Raw genomic sequence first — 19,070 nt, 5'->3', positions numbered from 1 at the left:
GGGTTGTATATTTTTTATGTATTATGTACAAATTGAACATTGATTGACATGTGTACATGCGTGTGAAGAAGGAAAAAACAAGGGTGTCCAAAATGGCGTGAGTGTGTGGCTGTACAAGAGAAGAGGTTGGACGTGTGGGTAAAAGAGACATCATGCTAGGAAATGGAATAATCACGAGAGGGCCGTCGGGGATGATAAAACAATGACTTCAGGTGGTGGGACAAGTTATTATGCTTATTTGACATTGGGTGTTTTTAACTCCATGAGCTTGAAATAAGATCCTTTTGGACGTAATCATCTGTGGAATCCGGTGAAATGCCAAATAGCGCTGGTGTAGTCTTTCGACGCCTGATAGGGATAGCATGAGCGACCGATTCATCGGTAGTGACAGGGGTGAGGCTGTCATCTTGCTGCTGCTGCTGCTGCTCAATGACACTTTGTCGTCGTTCGTAGATATTTGGTTGGCTGTTTGAGCGCTTCCAATGGGTGCGAATACCGTCAATGATTGTTGAAAACATGGATATAGAATAGAAAGAAAGAAAGTAACTTTATCAGATACATGGATTGGTTTCTTTTTATACGTCGATCGGGGGATGAAGCTGTCACGATTATGGTAAAGATAAAGCTAACACTGCACCAATCGCATGGATGGCATGTTGGTTCTTTATAGATATCATGCCATCCCCACACACAATTCACATTACAGAAATCTTATCAACGAAAAAAGAGTTCATGTACGTCGTCGCCTTTGTCATTCCTTTTGTCTTCCTTTTTTAGCTATCTTTGGCATCCATGAGATAACGGGGCGCATACATATCTCACATTACACAAATGGAAATATGCATTGTCTCTTTTTTTCTCTCCAAACCATCAGCCCATGATTTTTTGTGTCTTTGTTTCGGATCAATGTTTTGGGTGTGGGATACGCTTGTGGGGGAGTCAGATGGCTACCCCTTGGGGAAAATGGACTTTTGCAATATGCAGCAGCCCACTCAAACACATACTGATGTCAGCATTTCAGCTCCACCACGTAACACATTCAGCGATCAATAAGCGTCATCAAAACTAACTATAGTATAAAGTTAGTGGTAGTGGTGATTGCCAAGGTCGCTAATTCAAACTCCTGCTAGAATTACTTTCAACCGGGGATGTGGGTTTGATTGGATGCATTGAGAATTTATATAGCCGTTCAGGCATCCGATTACGTCAATCCCCTGATGAATACATGTAAAATGAACCAGCCATGCAATAGTGGGTGTTTATTTAGAACCGGAATCAAGCTGGAAACCATTTATGAAAAGATGCAATGACAACAAACACAAGAAAAGCAACATTGGCATGATTCAAGGCTATATCACAATATGGGACAGTATACAATGGGCCACCACAAGCGGCGGGATTGAAGCATTGGGCCGAGCAACTTTTGCTTTTTCAAGACATCTTGTACGTGTGTCACGTTCTATGTGTACAATTTTCATGCTTTGATTGTGGGATTGGTGTACACCCACACACACGTTGTTGATGGTACCAAAGGATAAAGATTGCTTTGTTACACACAAACACGCGTACTTAAAACTGATAAAATGATAGGTCATACGCATCTGAGACTCCGTAAACAAAGGGGTCCACAAGACTTGTTCATGATGAGATGAGGCCGTTGATGATCACAACAAATATCAAAGACGTAAAAGGGTTGGCTTACTTGCGGAGATGATATCTGCAAAAGACTGGATAACCACCAACACGCAAAAGAGGCCCACGTCTCTGGAGCAATTACCCCGGATACACAGTACATGGACCAATCGGAAGATTCTGAAGCTAATCTCTTGTTGGGATTGGGCAACAAAAAGCTGAAAGGTTGTCATTACCAAAACGCTATCCTTTTTTTAAACCGGTTCCCCTTTTCTTCTCCTGGTTGCTTGTTCTCCGCCTCTTTCTTTTCTTCTTTTCTCTTCCATCTCAAATAACAACAATGTCACCCAAGGCATACTATCTCGGTATTGATGTTGGCACAGGGTAAGGCTTCATAAGGTGTATGCATGTGTGTGTACCTGTAAATGAGATAAAGCTGACAACCATGCTATTAGCTCTGCGCGTGCAGTAGTGATTGATTCTGAAGGAGCGTTCCTTGCACAAGACGTTGAACCCATCAAGCTATACAATCCACGTCATGACATTTATGAACAATCGACCACTGATATTTGGCGTGCTATCTGCAAATCATCGAGAGAGGCTGTTGCAAGTGCAAAGGTTGAGCCATCCGATATCAAAGGTGTAGGCTTTGACGCTACGTGTTCGCTTGTGGTATTGGATAAAGAAGGGAACCCTGCATCCGTGGATGAAGATTCCAATTTTGAAAACAATGATTTGAACCTGATCTTGTGGGCGGATCATCGTGCAGTGGATCAAGCAGCACGTATCAATGCAACTCAACATAAGGTGCTCAACTACGTGGGACGTACCATCAGCCCTGAAATGGAGATCCCAAAGTCACTATGGCTCAAGGAAAACTTACCCAAGGAAAAGTGGGATAATATTGGCCACCTTATGGATTTACCCGATTTTTTGACCTTCCGTGCTACTGGTTCACGTGCAAGATCAACCTGTTCATTGACATGCAAGTGCAGCTATCTACCACGCGGTGTTGGTAATGGATGGGATGAAAGCTATTTCGAAGCCATTGGTCTTGGTGAGCTGAAGGATGAAAAATGGGAACGCTTGGGTGGCATTGAAGGTGAAAATGGCCAAGTGTTGACAGCGGGCGATCCTGTTGGTGATGGTCTTACGCCACAAGCGGCTGAAGAATTGGGTCTTTTGCCTGGTACACCTGTTGGCTCCGCTGTAATTGACGCGTATGCAGGTGCTATTGCAACCACAGGTGCAACAGCCAACGCTGAAGAACGCACACGTATGCTTGAGTCACTTGATAAGAGTTTGTTGGAGCAAGGTTCAAGCCGTGTTGCTATTGCATGTGGTACTTCAAGTTGTCATATTGCAATGGCACCCAAGGATATCTATGTGGATGGCGTTTGGGGTCCCTATCGGTCCGTGATGGTACCAGACATGTGGCATGCAGAAGGCGGACAATCATCCACAGGCCAATTAATTGATCACACCCTTAACACGCATCCTGCCATCAATGAAGCTCGCAAGTTGGCTGATGCTGAAGACATGAATGTGTACGCTTTCCTCAACCGACATCTTGAACGCATGCAAGAAGAGCGTGGATTCAAACATTTGGAAGATTTGACCAAGCAAATGCATATCTACCCCGATTACCATGGCAACCGTTCACCCTTGGCAGACCCCACTTTGCGTGGTATGATTATTGGCGTCTCGCTTGATCATAGTATCAATGATCTTGCCACACGCTATTTGGCAACCCTTCAAGCCATTTCTTGTCAGACACGCCATATTATTGAATCCCTCAATGCACAAGGTTACAAGATCAATACGCTTTGCTTGTCAGGTGGTCTTTGCAAGAACCCCATCTTTGTAAAGTTGCATGCTGATATTACACGTTGTCGTGTTATTCTACCCGATCGTATTGATGCTGCCGTTGTTATTGGTGCTGCTTTCTTGGGAGCACGTGCTGCTGAGCCATCCACTAGTTTGTGGGAAATTATGGTGCGTCTTGGTCGTGCAGGACAAGTGGTCGAACCCACCTCAGATACTGAACTTGAAGAAATCAATGAACGTCGTTATCGCATCTTCCATGAAATGCTCAAGGACCAGAAAAAGTATCGTGCCATCATGGAAGGCTCTTGTTAGACATTTCATTACAACCTCAATCACTATTGCATATATCCACCACCACCACCACACTATTACAATTCACGCATTGCATAAAGAATACATTTTTCTGCCCCGAACCACCTTGTTTCTTTTTTGAAAAAGTGTATACAATGAAGGGGGGGTACAAAAGAGGCATTATGTGAAGGAAGGATGGAAAAAAAAAACACAAAGAAGTAAAAAACAATAGTCGAGGAGCAGGGAATTGACAGGTGTGGAATGTAGGAATCAACAAAAGTAATAGCACAACAATACAAGTATTTCTTTTTTCTTTCTCACCATCATCTTCAATCCTTGGAGAGACCAGGTCTCGGCCTTCCATTATCATCACGTTTATCAGCACGTGGTGGCATACCTCCAGGAGCTCCAGGCCAATAGTTTGGATGTTGAGACATGTATGGATGAGCACCAGGTTGTTGAGCACTATAGAAAGAGGCACCTGGAGGAGGAGGAGGAGGAGCACCAGCACCACCCGCAGTGGGTTGAGGAGGTTGACCATAATGTTGCTGTGAAGGATGTTGTGGTTGTTGTGGAGTAGCTGCTTGTTGATGGTGCTGTTGCTGTGGTGATGGTTGCGGAGGAGGTTGTTGGTATTGAGGAGCACCCATATAGTTTGGATAATTAGCACCAACAGGCATTGGAGGACCACCACTACCAGGAGCTGGAGCGTATGTTTGAGGAGGATAAGCAGAAGGATGAGGTGGAGCAGCTGTAGATGATGGAGGTGGAGCACCGGATGCAGCAGCAGCATATGCTGAAGCAGCAGCAGCCTGAGAATGGCTTACCGGATCGATCTGGTAACACATGAAAAAAAATAACAACAATCAATTACTGCGGTTCATAATACGCTTTTCATCCAAACTTACTCGCTTATCCTCATTCTTTTCCACTCGTGGAGACGCGTTGCTATTGTTATTGTATCCTCCATCCTACAATGAAAAAGGCATCCCACCATCAATAAAAGCCTTGACTCCCAATAACAAAACAATGGAATACTTACATTAGACGACTCTGCAGGCACAGGATCAGGAGCATTCAAACAAGCTTGGATCAAATTCTTTCCTTCAGGCTTGGTAACAATAGGTTGAAGTTTGACAGTCGTAAAGGTGTACACAAGACCTGTTTCAGAAACCACCAAAAGAAGTACTTGGGTGCCTGTCAATGTGCTCAACTCGTAGGCCTACGCGTGGATGGATAAGCCTTTTGATACCTTTATATAAACAACACCAATAGACATTACCTTTTTCATGATACCAGCCTTGCGTTTTGAGAAAGTGATATGTCGACGGTTCTTGTCTTCAATGTACTCAATCTTGATCTTGCGACGACCAGAGCGCTTGGCAGGTTTCTCGCTATCCGAATCGTCGGCCGAGTCATGTTCTTCTTCATCAAAGGGTTTGTTCTTGATGACTGGTTCCTTGGAAGACGAGGGATCCATATGCATTTGATTCATCGGGAAAAGTGGACGAAAAAAGAAGAAAAAGGCAAGTGGGCCTAAAAAAGAAACGGGGAGAATACACTGGATTGAAATGAATACACTCGCGCTCGCTCTCTTTCGCACTCTCACACGGCTGAGTTGTTTTTAACTTGACCAATCAAAGCTCTTCCTGATGAAGCACGGATGTTTTATACTCACACTTGTTTTTGTAGCAGCGCCTCACTCCTCCCCTTTCCCCACACATACGTCTTTGGTCCCAATCCATATAAGTATGCAAAAGAGCTATAGATTTACTCCGGATATGTAAAGCCCATCCCTTCCATTGGATATAAGTGTACATTCATAACAACTTTTCGGATTAACGGCAATACACATCATGTGACCTCCTTATTAATTGACATCAGATAGACCAAAAGTCTTTTATCGTGGAGCTCGGTGTTGAGACAGAGCTGGGTGGGAGTACACTATATTGGGTTGCTGCACGATCGCTGATAGATTATTAAACCCAACCAATCAAAGCCATCATCTCGCATGCCACATGCAGGCGATATCATTGTAAAGGAGTTTGGTACCTCAAGTACTTAATTAAGAAGAGTTCAAAGCTGCATAGACCACCATCGCCTACCAAACATAGCAACTACTTCTAGAACAATGCAACCATATTCCACTTTCAACTACTGCAATGGTCTTTACGTGACCATAATCATCTTTCACCATCACTCACCCTTCCATGTTCCCTTTGGCTGTTGCGACATAAACCTTAATAAACGTTACTCGTCATCTGGTCAAGTTGGTTGCCCTGCCAACCCCCTACACTATGCAACGGCTCGTTTCTACCATTGGGAGAGCTATCCTGACAAGAGAATGGAGGTGGGTGCTGCAATCATTTTCATCATCCAATTTCAAGGATCATGGGTGTATGTACGTGAACCTCAAAGAATACAAACACCCCAAGCTTTCATATTAGTAAACAAATTAGCGCTTTATCTTACATATCAGCAGGGCTGCTTCAGTCTCGGTGAACTACTATTACCATCCGCTGCAATGTTGTCTGTTGTCATGGGTTAATGACGCCCTTGTGATTAAGTTCAACAAGGTGTAGGTATTTAAGGTATCATAGATAATAGAGGACAAGCGTCATGTTGAGACCCATCATGGCTGTAAGTAGAACATCCAAGAATACAAACACGATAATGGATGATGAAAATCAAACGTAACAAGTGCCGGATATGAGCCAACCAAATTTTTATGCAGATGGGGATACTATACTTTATCGAGTAGCAGGATTTTTACTAGGACCCCCGGCAGTTTCAAAACCATCCACACAGCCTGTGCGTAGCACGCTTTGCTTCTTTTTCCCACAACATGTTTTTGTCAAACGCGCTTCGTTCATCCTATTCCAAAGGGTGCACTACTGCATCTGCTGTAAGCCTATACAACGCAATGCAGCTATTAAGATACACAAAAATGCTGATGGTGGATTACTATAGCATATCAAACGCTCCTATATGACGTCCACCAACGCTCGTCAAAGCCGTTGGGTGATGCCTGCTTCCATGTTGGCGAGTGCTGGGCTTGGTGCTGCCTACGTCATGTATGGCCATCATCCCATGTATGGCACTTCAAGAGCCTATGCTGAAGGCAGCAGCAACAATGCTCCTGCCGCATTTAGTCCTGAAGAATTTCGTGAATTCACGGCAAGTAAAAAGGTGTATTTGCATGAAACAACAACGTGTATTGACATTCTAAACGATAGTTGGTGGATGTAATGCCCATCAATCACAACACCAGCAGATTCCGTTTCAAGCTGCCAGATGATAGCGTGTCGGGCTTACATGTCGCGTCATGCATTTTTACACGACATCGATACAAAAAGCCCGATGGAAGCGAAGGTTCAATTATGCGTCCCTATACACCTACATCGGATGAAGGGGTAAATAGGACAATCTTATCAGATGATGACAAAGCAATGCTTACATCATTCCCTTAGGAACGTGGATACGTGGACTTTGTCATCAAGGATTATCCACAAGGCAAGATGAGCCGTCATATTCATTTGCTTAAACCTGGTGATAAGCTTGAGATCAAGGGACCCATTCCAAAGTATAATTGGGATCAAGGCAAGAAAGAACACGTCGGCATGATTGCAGGTAATGCATAAATTTGGTTAATGACAGCAACAGTGGACTAAAAATGGATGAACTCAATTAGGTGGTACCGGCATCACGCCTATGGTAAGATTTTGTATTCGACATGCGACCAACATGGCGTCTAACTAATTGTAACATCACTATAGCTTCAATTGCTTCGAAAGATCTTTGGCCCATCCTCCAAAGATAACAACACCAAGGTGACGCTCATCTTTGGCAATCAAACGGAGGAGGATATTATCCTAAAGAAGGAACTTGATTCTTACGCCAAGTCTTTCCCTGATCGTTTCAAGGTGGTGTACGCTGTGGATAAGCCAACCAAGAATTGGGATGGTCACCATGGATACGTTACTGCCGAGTTGATCAAGAAACATCTACCTAACCCGGAACAATCGAACTCTATCATCTTTGTGTGCGGTCCCGATGCAATGCTTGCATCGCTTGCAGGTCCCAAGGCCCCTGATAAAAGTCAGGGTAAACTTGATGGTATTCTCAAAGAGTAAGTGTGTGATGAATAGTATCGATAATACGTAGTACTTTATTGACTAACAACATACATACAATATAGAATGGGATATCCTCAAGACCATGTCTATAAGTTTTAGATGCATTGATTGGAACAAAAACATTTGATACATAAAAAAGTGTGTTGTCGCTTGATGCATGAGTGTGTGTGCGGGTGAATGGGAGGAGGTGGTTGTCATGGTTGTGTGCAGGGCTGCTAAATTTGGGCTGACTTCCTCGAGCTGCAGTGTGTGTCTCTCTCTTCTTCAATGTCAACGCCTACACGCAACGACCCAACAAGTCCACATCGTGGGAATGCGTTCTACAATGCTCCATTTACTGTCGACAACTCTGAATGGCGATTCTCCTCACGATTTGCAGTCAATGTAACTAGCCCAGCTTGTCCTTGCGACCTATGAGAACGTTGCAGCTAAACCATGGTCATAATGTAGTCTCCTGCCAGGAGCATTCTCAAAGTACGCACACCCGATCCATATGGTTCTCCTTTGATGACTTCAGCAAAGTATGTTGCAGCTTTTTCTTTCTCGTAATACTTGACGTTTGACCGTGCGTTATCATTATAGGCGACGACAATACCAAGTTGTGCAACGTCGTGTCAGTTTTGCACCAGATGCTCACGTCCGGTAAGGCTTACATCTTGTGCCGAGTTTGATCCACACACTAAAAGCTGCTATGGGATGATTAGGGTGTTCCGTGAAGATGGAAGGACTGAATTCAACGCTGATATCCCATCATCACCTACGCATTATACAGAGCAAAGGTAAGCTATTCACTGGATAAGAATGATTGCTATGTACTTACTCCAATCATTAGATCCCTCATGTCAAGGTTATCAGATCCACCAAGTGAGCATCGCAAGAGGTAATTTGATCCATCATAGTGACACAACAACAACATGTGATTTACCATTTCATGCTGCATAATAGAAGAAGAGATCTATTTGGAAGTCCTAGCGAATATCTCAACAGCCCCAAGCGACGTGCTACTCCTCCCAAAGTGACCACCACAAGAGAATTACCCAAGAGAAAAGAAGCAATGGATTTTACCGATTACATGGCTGGCCGTGAATTACCTACGTTTGACGATATCCTTGGAGATGATGATGAAGAAGATGGAGAAGATACCGAACGCCCCCTCACTTCAGCATCTTTACGCTCACGAGACATGGATGAAAACAGCAGCTCCTCTGATGAGCAATCAGCATTACCATCATTACGCAAATACGATCAAAAAGATACCACAACAACTTCATCAGCTACACGTGATCCTATTACTACTCCTCCATCTTCATCACATCCACGTCCCATATCTGCATCATCATCATCACCATCAGCAAGTAGCACCACCACCACACAACGTAAGCCCATTTCACGATTACCATTGGCTGAAAGACAAGAAGATTACATCCATTCATCATCATCATCACCCACTTCACGTGCGCTAAGTCGATCTTATGCACCCGTATCACCTATGAACAATTCTTACTCCTCCTCATCACGATCATCATCATCTCTTGGCCAGGCACGATCCATGTCTCGACAAGATCACAGCTCAGGATCCGACAATGACACTAGCCATAAGTTATCCATGGATTCGGAAAAAGGTATATGGGTAGTTTGGGGGATAAAGAAAACGAAAATGCTGATGGTCCAATTGAAGATATATTGAATGAGACGCCGATCCGCTATGATACCGCATTACGTGAGGAAGGCATTGAAAAGGTAACTTGTGGAGGTATGATTAATGGGTGGTTTAGCTTATGGGATCATATGTTCTAGAGCCCTGCTGTTTCCAAGACATCCCAATCTCTTTTTGAATGGTCACGCCGACTTCGTCAATCCTTTGGTATACAACAACCTGCCCGTGAAAGTTATTCTCTGAGGGAGTTTCTCAAGATGGCCGATATCCCTTGGAAAGAGCTAGACAAGATGAAAGAGATCAAGCATACACAATTGGATCATCCCCTTACACGTAAGTGTGCAATGAGTGGAGAAAGAGAAACAACTTGTTGATCTATAACTTGATGTATAGGCACAATCTCTACGCATGAGAAAGCCGCCACCGTAGCATCTCTCCAAGAGTTAGAGGCATACAAGAATGTAAGCGAGTATCTTCTCATGGTTAATTTATCGTCTAATGTGTTGCAGTACACATCTTCTTTACAAGAGCTGGTTCAAGATAATCAAGATGGCCTGCAGGAACAAGAAAGAAAAGTCAATGCCAGCCATCCACGGATCATCAGCCAATATACCCATGCTGACAAGGAAGAAAAGGCTCGTCTACAGGTAAGTAGGATCGGAAGCTTAGGTGCTATAAAGGAAGGGTTATCACTCATCATACCATGGGTACATTAGAAAGAGCTCCATAAGTGGATGAAGATGGGGAAGGCAAAAGCGAATGAAACGTTGCTCGAATGGAAATTGGCAGAAACTGAAGAGATGCTACAAACATGGGACACTTTTATGGCACAAGCGGATGAGGTAAGAGGTGGTAAATGTGATAGCGGTAAAACAGCAAGCTAAAGCGTGAATGCATGTGATACAGGATCTACGGCAATTAAGCGACTATGATCGATTTTTATCATCCAAGAGGCCAATACTGCAAGTGGACTCAACACGTCTTCATCATCAACTTGAGGATGCAAAGCAACATGAAGAGGAATACAACACCCCTGAAAGCATGGCTATTACATCCGACATTGAAAAGCATAGGTAAGGTTGCGATCATTTATTGAAGGTCAAACGTTGATGTGCGATTTGTGCACATAGGGCATCGCTGGAGCAATCTCAAAAAGACATCCAATCTCTCAACACTGAACAAACGCAACTTGAAGGATACGTGTCAACGCTGGATCAGAGAAAATCAGAGCTGGATTCTGTAAGTGAGGTACAACCAAAATGACAATCACACGTACTAATTCTCGTTGCTTTAGCAAATTTCTTTATTGACGCAACGATTGGAATCACTGAGACGACTCTCTTTTACAGGACGAGACCTTATTGATGCTAAAGGTACTTTTGATATCAGGTGGTATACAAGGATGTGGGCTTATGTCGTTTCACGCAGAGAAATACGAAGCTTGTGGCAAAATCGGAGGCTGGGAGATCATCAATTGGACAGACGATGAAACCGAGTTGACCTTGGACAATGATATCAATATTGTAATCGATCATTCAAAGCTCGAAGCTCGGGATGTGGAGGCCATTATTGTACGAATGGTGGAACAGCGTGAGCCTGTTTATGGTGCATTTTCTGAACTTGTTCTTGGATTGAGTGGTTTGATGACCGATGTATGGGATATGAAACAGGTAAATCATGAGCTTGAATGCTTGTAGCAAGCTATTCATTCAACGTGTATATGGGTAGATCATCCGAAACGCGGCCGTCTATTGGCAATACGTGAAGCTGATCCATGCCGAAGTTAAAGCAGCCAGTCAACATTTTCAGACAGAGGTTCAAGCACTTGATGATGGTGTTTCTTCTACCTCAGCCAATGATGCGAATGAACGAGGCGTGCTGTGCACGATTATACCAGCAAGCTTTGTTTCCAGGAGCAAAGTGGTCATTTCATTTCGAGTATCTACTGCCGATGTGATGCATTTTCCCCATATCAACATGGATACGGTCACTGTTGATCTTGAATATGGCCCTATGACGTAAGTTACGAGATCAAAATGGAATACAATCAATCATGATGGCTCATTATTAATTTTATTTGGTAGCCAAGAGGAAACTGAAAGGAAGGCACGGGAATTACTCAAGATGCATGGATTTGTTGGGCTTGTAAATACACTCAAGAAGCTTTTATAAACCAACTTTTGAGAAAGGACATTTACCATTACATGTTGGGGTGTTGGGATAATGGTGCGTGATAAGATTGTTGTCGTGATGTTGCTGAGACCGTTCGTAGCACTCACACGGTCATCCAATTGTAACCTTAAGATGCGTGCAGCTTATAAATCAGCAAACAACGAAGATTAAACAAAAGGCTCTCTTCCCGATTTCATACCGTACACCGTAGTTGTCAACGCGCTTTTCACCTTATTGGTATTGAAGGAAGGATACGTTTACGTCCGCTTTTGAATGCTTCCATGATGCGTGAGAGTCTCCCTTGTGCATCTTATCCCGGTGTACATTGTATCCAGCGTTCGTTACGTGTGGTGTTCAGTTAGCGTACACGCTGAGCATAACGGCAGTGCAAAAATCTCTTACGTACAACATCGTGCGGTGGAATCAGGCATACAGATACAACTTTAAACCAACAACGGGTATCATTTTGACCCGACAACATTTGCAGCGGGTTAGCAATGCTCTGAAAGCCGATGCAAAGGGAAAGCTCCCACAAAAACGAGCACGGGATATCATCCGTACTGGCGGGGGTGTCACAATAATGCAGCCGACAAAGACCAACATCACCATCAACAACAATTATGCACCATCAAGCTCAAGTGATGACAATCGCTCTGTCAGCAGTGTTGAAGATGCAAAGCACCCACGAAAGATCCGACTTACATATGTGCTTGTTGGGCTCGCTGAAAATGAGCTCAACGTATTGCCCAACTCAAAGGTATGGCAACATTTTCTTTTCATGACCATTATCCATTAATCCGCATTTCCCCTTTAGTGGGTAGTCCAAGCCGGAACCAGCACTGTTGACGTGTCAACCCACTTGCGTATGTATCGTCAAAGATGCATAAACATGGCACAAAGCAAAGAGATTTTATCAGATCGGAATGTGCTGTGAGTAGTAAAACATGTGTGCATGATCCCTGATACATAGCTGATTATGGTTTTTAATGTAGCTCACTTTCATTTATATATCTTCTCTCGCCAACCGATCGCTGTGCACTATCAAATTTGCCGCAGCACCAAAAGAAATGCATTATGAGCGATGCAAGGAAAAGCACAACGCTACCAACAGCATCCGATGACATGCTCATTATGTGCAAACAAGTCCAAAGGGCAATGACAGAAGATGATGACATTATTGCAGCGTGCGGATGAATGAAGAAGTCGTTGTATCACCACCATGCGGGCTGTAGTAGATTGTGCCTCCTAATCCATCTTTGCGAATGCATCTCTGGAGGTAGCTCCCATCAGAAGGAATATGAGTGTGTGCTTCCTCAAGCGACGAGATGATTAAGATTTACCTTAATAAAAGAGCCAAATATCACAATGACAACAATGACAATGAAAGTGCGATAACAATGAAATGCGAGAGATCATCACAAATATCAGTATTCGGTCACTCACAGAATGATACATATGATCCATCCTGATACTTACATCAACTTGGGCTTTGGAGACATCTGCAATCAAAGAGTGAGATCGATGGGGCGACAACATTAGTATTGTTTGTATATGCATGGTGACCGTGGGTACATTTCTACGAGCACAAAAAGGAGGGGAGAGTGATAAAATATTTGCTAGGAATGGTGCATTGATAAATGGGAGCAAGCATCTTCACCAGTAATATGTCAGAACATCCTGCGATAAAAAATCCTTGCGTAAATCAGGGTATGAGAGAAACAATGTGGCAATCCCATCATCCATCTACTATCACAAATCACTTGCTTTGCTTCGAAGTCATTGTTCCTGGATGTTTTGCTTGCTGTTCGTTTCTGCTACAATCTCAATTTTCAAACATTCACCACCAACCCAGAAACCAACCACGTGATCCACATCTTGCACACATGAGCTGAAAGTACGATACCCTCCTAAACATCATATTGAATCCAATTTTTATTTAGTGGGAAGTCGAGCAATAAGACATGGTAATGTGGGTGATTATGATGAAGTATGAGTATTGTAAGCTGGATAGAGCACAAGTAGATCAAATAGAGTCAACGGGTATCATTGTGTCATTGTATCCTTGGTTGCTGCCGTCATAAAGATCTCCATCCATGATTGCAAATAGCGTCTGCATGCATTGATTCGAGTACCCCAATATCATCCATGACTGTAAACCTCCTTCTTTCGTCAAAGATATCATCCCTCTCATATCTATCACCATCCTCAGCCGTATTCATTTGATATGATCCTTCCTTCCTGCTGACGATGTGTCGAGTAGCCAAAACGGCATTCCACAATTTCTCATTACTACACGTGATTGCAGCTATCCTTCTCTTTCAACCTTGCTGTTGGTCAATCACCTGAGTGGTCTTTTTCTATCGCATCTCAACCAGGTGATGGTGAAGCTAAGCGAGTTGCTACGCGTAAATAAAACTGCTTCTATACAATGGCTATCTGCTGTTCACGTAATAAAGGCTGTAGACCATGTTGCTGCAAGTAACTTGACACAATGCAGTCGAAAACTTGCTAATAGCGATTGCTGTTACGTTTGGTCGTGGCAGAGGCGTGTACAAGAGCGTATGTTGTCGTAGTAGAGTGACAAGGTTGTGAACGTTGTTTGAGACAATGCAGTCGCTAACAGTAACTGCTGCAGTGAACGTTGTTACGTTTGATTGTGGTCGAGGATTGTATAAGAGGTGGTGGAAGTGTCAAGAAACGCGGGTGTTGTAGTGGGGTGCACATGCCAAGAGCTTTGCCATTCAGTCATAGACAATCGGATCAAGAGAGTTGTAGGATTGACATGATGGGTTGAAGCAGGACAATCGTTCGCAGGTGGTAGTTGTATACTTGAATGGACCCAACAGTTGAGAATGGGAGGAAGAGCAAATAAAGTGGGAGTGGAAGAAGTGGAAATTAACTTGATTGTTCTGTTGCTTGGATGATGTTTCTTTGTTTGGGCGTTGCTCAGTCAAATCCTTTCGGATCAAGAAACATGAAGGATGGAAATGATGGGCTGGAGCAGGACAATCGTTCACATGCATTGGGTCGGCTAAAAGAGTTGAATGGGAGGAAGGGGCTATCAAGTGGCAGTTTACAAATAACTTTGCAAAATGATTTTTGTGAAATTGGATGTTGTTTTGTGTTTGAGCGTTGTTCAGTCAAATCCACTCGGTTCAAGGCAACTGAATCATGGACATGAATGTCTGGAGCAGGACGGGGCATCGTTCCTATGTAGTGGATTTGACAACAATGTCAATTCGGAGCAAGTGGCTATTAGCTACCAATGATGAGATGTTGCTGAATCTTGTATAACGTATCACCCATTACTCGTTCCATTCATGCAAAACGGCTGAGTTACAGAAACCAGCCCGTCTGCATCTTTTGCTCTGCCAGGGTCCAGCTACTTGGCAATGAACAAAGACCACTATTCATATAGCATCATGCTTACAAACATAAAGGTGCCTGTATCTCCAAACTTTACAATGAAACGTGGGGTTTTTAATAGAGCACTGGGCTCGGCTTGGTCAACAGCACCTTGTGTGAAAGTTTCGCGTTCAATGTCGCAACTAGCCCAAAAAATATTTTTTTGGTCGTCGTCGTCGAAGAGGTCGACCCCCAGATCCAGTTTGGCTGGTAGCGACATTGCGAAATCTGGGATTGGCAAGCTTGATCGTGAAACTTGTACACAAGGTGCTGTTGGCCAAGCCGAGCCCATTGCTCTAATAAAAACCCCACGTTTGATTGTAAAGTTTGGAGATACATGCACCTTTATGTTTGTAAGCATGATGCTATATGAAGAGTGGTCTTTGTTCATTGCCAAGTAGCTGGACCTTGGCAGAGCAAAAGATGCAGAAGGACCGCTTTGGGTAACTCAGCTAAAAAGTCAGGACTTCAGGGACAATGCATGATAGGTAAGCAACCCTCACTTTGATGTCATACATTGGCAGCTAATAGCCACTTTTGTGCATTCCCAATTTTGTGCATTCTATTGTAGGTGGACGATGCTCCTGCTCTAGACATTCATTTCCATGATTAAAGTAGGTTGATCCGAGCTGATTTGGTTGAGTTACGCTCACACAAGATTATATGGGTTGAGCTACATCGAGCGTGCTTTATGTGCAGAGTGATGTAATCTCTCTTTGACCGCAGCTCAGTCAAATCAGCTCGGATCAACCTACTTTGATCATGGAAATGAATGTCTAGAGCAGAGGCATCGTTCCCATGCAGTGGATCTCGCAACAATGATGATTGGATAAAAGTGGCCGTCAGCTAGCAATACATGCCTGTTCCTAGATGATCTATAAAGTAATTATACATTGACCCTTTCATTCATGCAAACGTAGCTGTGTTACACAACACGACCCTCTGCATCTCTTGCTCTGCCAGGGTCCACCTACTTGACAATGAACAAAGACCACTTCTCATATAGTATCACGCTTACAAACATAAAAGTGCCTGTATCTCCAAACTTTACAATGAAACGTGGGGTTTTTATTACAGCAATGGGCTCGGCTTGACCAACAGCACCTTGTGTGAAAGTTTCGCGTTCAATGTCGCAAACAGCCCAAAAAATATTTTTTTGGTCGTCGTCGTCGAAGAGATTGACCCCCAGATCCAGTTTGGCTGGTGGTGACATTGCGAAATCTGGGAATGGCCACGATGAACTTCATACTTTGACACAAGATTCCTTTGACCCCGCCGAGCAGATTGCTCTATTGAAGACCCCACGTTTCATTGTAAAGTTTAGAGAAATGACTGTCTTTATGTTTCCCTTATGCTGTAGGCGTGATGCAGCGGTTTCCTTCTAATGGATGATGTCGAGAAGCACTATGGGCAAGATGAAGAACTCAGAGTGAAATGGCACGTGGTGGTTACACACACGCGTCCTTGACAGCTTGCTGCACAAATGGGGGATGATGTTGTCGTTAGGAATGTATGTAAACAGCACCCATTCATATAAAAAACATCACCAATTATGACCATGACAATGACAACGAATTTATATAGAAACATCTTGTATGTTGGTAGGGGAGGCATGTAGCAGTGGTTGCACAAATCCAGCAGGCGTGTCGATCTGCATTGGTGTGCACGGACCTGATAGAGACATCAATCCCACCAGAGTAAAATCATGAATAGTGTAATTACAAAATGTCAAGCAGTGGTTGTCATTATTGACCGAAGTGTATAGGATATTGTCAATGCATCTATGCACAGCAGCAACGGTAGCAAGCGGTGTGGCGTGGAGTGCGCAATTAGGAATAAAGGGGGAACGAACAAAGAGCCCCTTCTCCTTCACTCCCGCTTCACAAAGCAAGGTAAGCTTGTCTCCATTTACGAAGTAGAGCTCATTGACTAGTGTCATTGCCTTCAATGTACAGTGTCAATGGGTGAACAAGTGGCCAATGGTGACACTTCCCAGTTACAACAAGTACGCGCGCGATCTACCCTTGACTACAGCTTCCATGCCAATTTGCCAATACAACATGTACGTTCCATCGCTGCATATGTTTTATTATCCATGTTGGGTATTGTGATACTAAAGTTCAAGGATAGTTTTCTGCTCTCTCGTTTATAAAAGTCCCAAGGGTCTGTCGTGTGTCGTGTGTATGTTTGCCATGGCTGTCATCAAGGAGAGCTCCCCAACACATAGCTACTTTGGGTATGTTGACACGAAAAGTGATGCCGACCTTTTTATCTTACGTTGCTCTACTATAGATTGAAAAGTTGCTTATGACATCTGTGGCAGCAACAAGACATTGATCTCAAAGCAAGGACGCTGGACATGTGTTTCATTGGTACGTAGGATGGTATCGGATCTACAGCAAGGCTTGTTAATTAATGAGCCTTTGGATACAACAGCAGCTGCATACTATGGATGCTGTGGAGATTTGGCTATTTGGGCAAGAATGGTATTGAGAAATACCCAAGGTAAGGTGTTATCCTGGATGGTTGCCGTCAAAGTGAACTCATGAAAAGAAATAGGATAGTAGGCTCTCACTCGGCTATTGCTATTATCACACACCGCGTGAAGGATCCCAACTCTCAAGGGGAGACGACCATGTTGTGCTAGCTGAAGTCGATCCCAATCACGGTGCCTCGTCAGTTTAAGCATGCATCCTCTCTTCGTTCAACGACCACCAAGTATGGACTCCATCATGAAGGGCTCGTTCTTGTGCGCCATAGAGAGAGAAGATGGGGATCTCTTTGACAACATGCAGGATCCACGGCTCATTGTGGTGTCAAAGTCGGCTGGTGAAGGGATCTTGGCAAACGGATTACTTGTGGTTTGGTGTTTTTTATCACGTTTCCACCAGGAATGGCTAGTATGCAGTCTTGGTACCTTGAAATTTTTGGCGGCGGCGGTGACATTTCTAGTGGATAACCATCACCCTGTATGAGAGATTCAAGTACGTATCATCTCAATGCTTTTGAAAACCTGTGCTGAAATGTGTGTTGTATAGGTAAGCCACTACTACAAGTAACCTACTTCTATCGACAAGGCCTATTCCATCATTGCTAGGTATGTACATATCATTTCAGTGCTATGAAGGAATGCTTTCCAACATGTGACCTTGTTAGTAGCATGGAGGTTATCTTGCAGCAAGCCTCAGGATGATTACAGCTGTCATTGCAAAGTATCCTCGTTCTACAACTTTGGAACCTTGTGTATCGTACATCTTTGAAGAGGAACATACATCAGAGTCAAGCAACAGCGTCCATGTATTTCGTATCGTCATTATTCATTTGAGCATCTGGTGGTTCTCTCGTTATCGACCTTTGCTGTGATGGGCATTATCCAACGCACATTTCTCATGAGTGGTGGATCATATCCGCAAAGAACAACAACGTTTATATCTTTCGATGTCAGCAAGCTTTATCCTACCATCCATCTGGTGATTATGCCTGTGATCGGCAACTCGATTGATGGATGCCTGTCTGCTCTCGTCTCTTATGGGTGGATCATACTATATCAGCAACAAGCAACAAGCAACAGCGTACATGTCTATGTGGTGTGGCACATTGCTTATTCGATGCGAAATGACTTTGGTTGTCAAGCAATGTTCCATTTATTTGTAAAGCGGCTACCAGCATTCATCTTTTTATGGACTCCTCTGCAGCAACAAGGAAGGGTACTTTTGATTTGGGTGACACCCGCCACATTCGATCTTCATTTGGCTTTGACTATCAAGCACCGTTCCATTCTCTGTAAAGTGGTTGCCAACACCCACATTTGTATCGCCTTCTCTGCATCTTGTAAGTATGCTGGCTTTGGTTATACCAGTGTGTGCTGTCGATAACAATACACAAATGACTATTGTGATAGCATTTGATCTCCTTGGCGGTATGGGTGTCCCACTACAAGATTCACGCAT

General features: G+C 43.6%; 5 protein-coding genes across 5 annotated transcripts; 3 read left to right on the top strand and 2 right to left on the bottom strand.

Moving 5' to 3' along the window:
- Nucleotides 1-254: 254 nt before the first annotated feature.
- O0I10_010322 (uncharacterized protein) lies at nt 255-518 on the bottom strand (the record flags this gene model as incomplete). Its single annotated transcript, XM_058490304.1, has 1 exon — nt 255-518. The coding sequence occupies one exon, from the start codon at nt 516-518 to the stop codon at nt 255-257; it is 264 nt and encodes an 87-aa protein (XP_058338900.1).
- A 1,454-nt stretch (nt 519-1,972) lies between these two features.
- Nucleotides 1,973-3,771, top strand: O0I10_010321 (uncharacterized protein; the record flags this gene model as incomplete). The annotated part of the gene is made up of 2 exons (XM_058490303.1): nt 1,973-2,016; nt 2,088-3,771. 2 exons carry the CDS (start codon nt 1,973-1,975, stop codon nt 3,769-3,771), a joined length of 1,728 nt encoding a protein of 575 aa, XP_058338899.1.
- Nucleotides 3,772-4,079: 308 nt separating this feature from the next.
- O0I10_010320 (uncharacterized protein) lies at nt 4,080-5,245 on the bottom strand (the record flags this gene model as incomplete). The annotated part of the gene is made up of 4 exons (XM_058490302.1): nt 4,080-4,586; nt 4,659-4,721; nt 4,793-4,972; nt 5,033-5,245. The coding sequence occupies 4 exons, from the start codon at nt 5,243-5,245 to the stop codon at nt 4,080-4,082; spliced, it is 963 nt and encodes a 320-aa protein (XP_058338898.1).
- A 1,350-nt stretch (nt 5,246-6,595) lies between these two features.
- On the top strand, nt 6,596-7,985 carry O0I10_010319 (uncharacterized protein; the record flags this gene model as incomplete). Its single annotated transcript, XM_058490301.1, has 7 exons — nt 6,596-6,655; nt 6,721-6,927; nt 6,987-7,163; nt 7,221-7,380; nt 7,442-7,464; nt 7,527-7,879; nt 7,949-7,985. The coding sequence occupies 7 exons, from the start codon at nt 6,596-6,598 to the stop codon at nt 7,983-7,985; spliced, it is 1,017 nt and encodes a 338-aa protein (XP_058338897.1).
- A 168-nt stretch (nt 7,986-8,153) lies between these two features.
- On the top strand, nt 8,154-11,715 carry O0I10_010318 (uncharacterized protein; the record flags this gene model as incomplete). The annotated part of the gene is made up of 17 exons (XM_058490300.1): nt 8,154-8,270; nt 8,337-8,407; nt 8,469-8,528; nt 8,591-8,665; nt 8,719-8,766; nt 8,832-9,508; nt 9,565-9,626; nt 9,684-9,876; nt 9,937-10,004; nt 10,053-10,190; nt 10,260-10,385; nt 10,450-10,616; nt 10,674-10,782; nt 10,838-10,916; nt 10,972-11,213; nt 11,272-11,561; nt 11,628-11,715. 17 exons carry the CDS (start codon nt 8,154-8,156, stop codon nt 11,713-11,715), a joined length of 2,610 nt encoding a protein of 869 aa, XP_058338896.1.
- Between the last annotated feature and the right edge of the window lie 7,355 nt (nt 11,716-19,070).

The sequence above is a fragment of the Lichtheimia ornata genome, assembly GCF_029851405.1.
Source record: "Lichtheimia ornata isolate CBS 291.66 chromosome Unknown scaffold00068, whole genome shotgun sequence".
NCBI classification, from domain to species: Eukaryota; Fungi; Mucoromycota; class Mucoromycetes; order Mucorales; family Lichtheimiaceae; genus Lichtheimia; species Lichtheimia ornata.
Note: the sequence above shows the minus strand (reverse complement) of the source record. Positions and strands in the feature narration are given on the sequence as shown.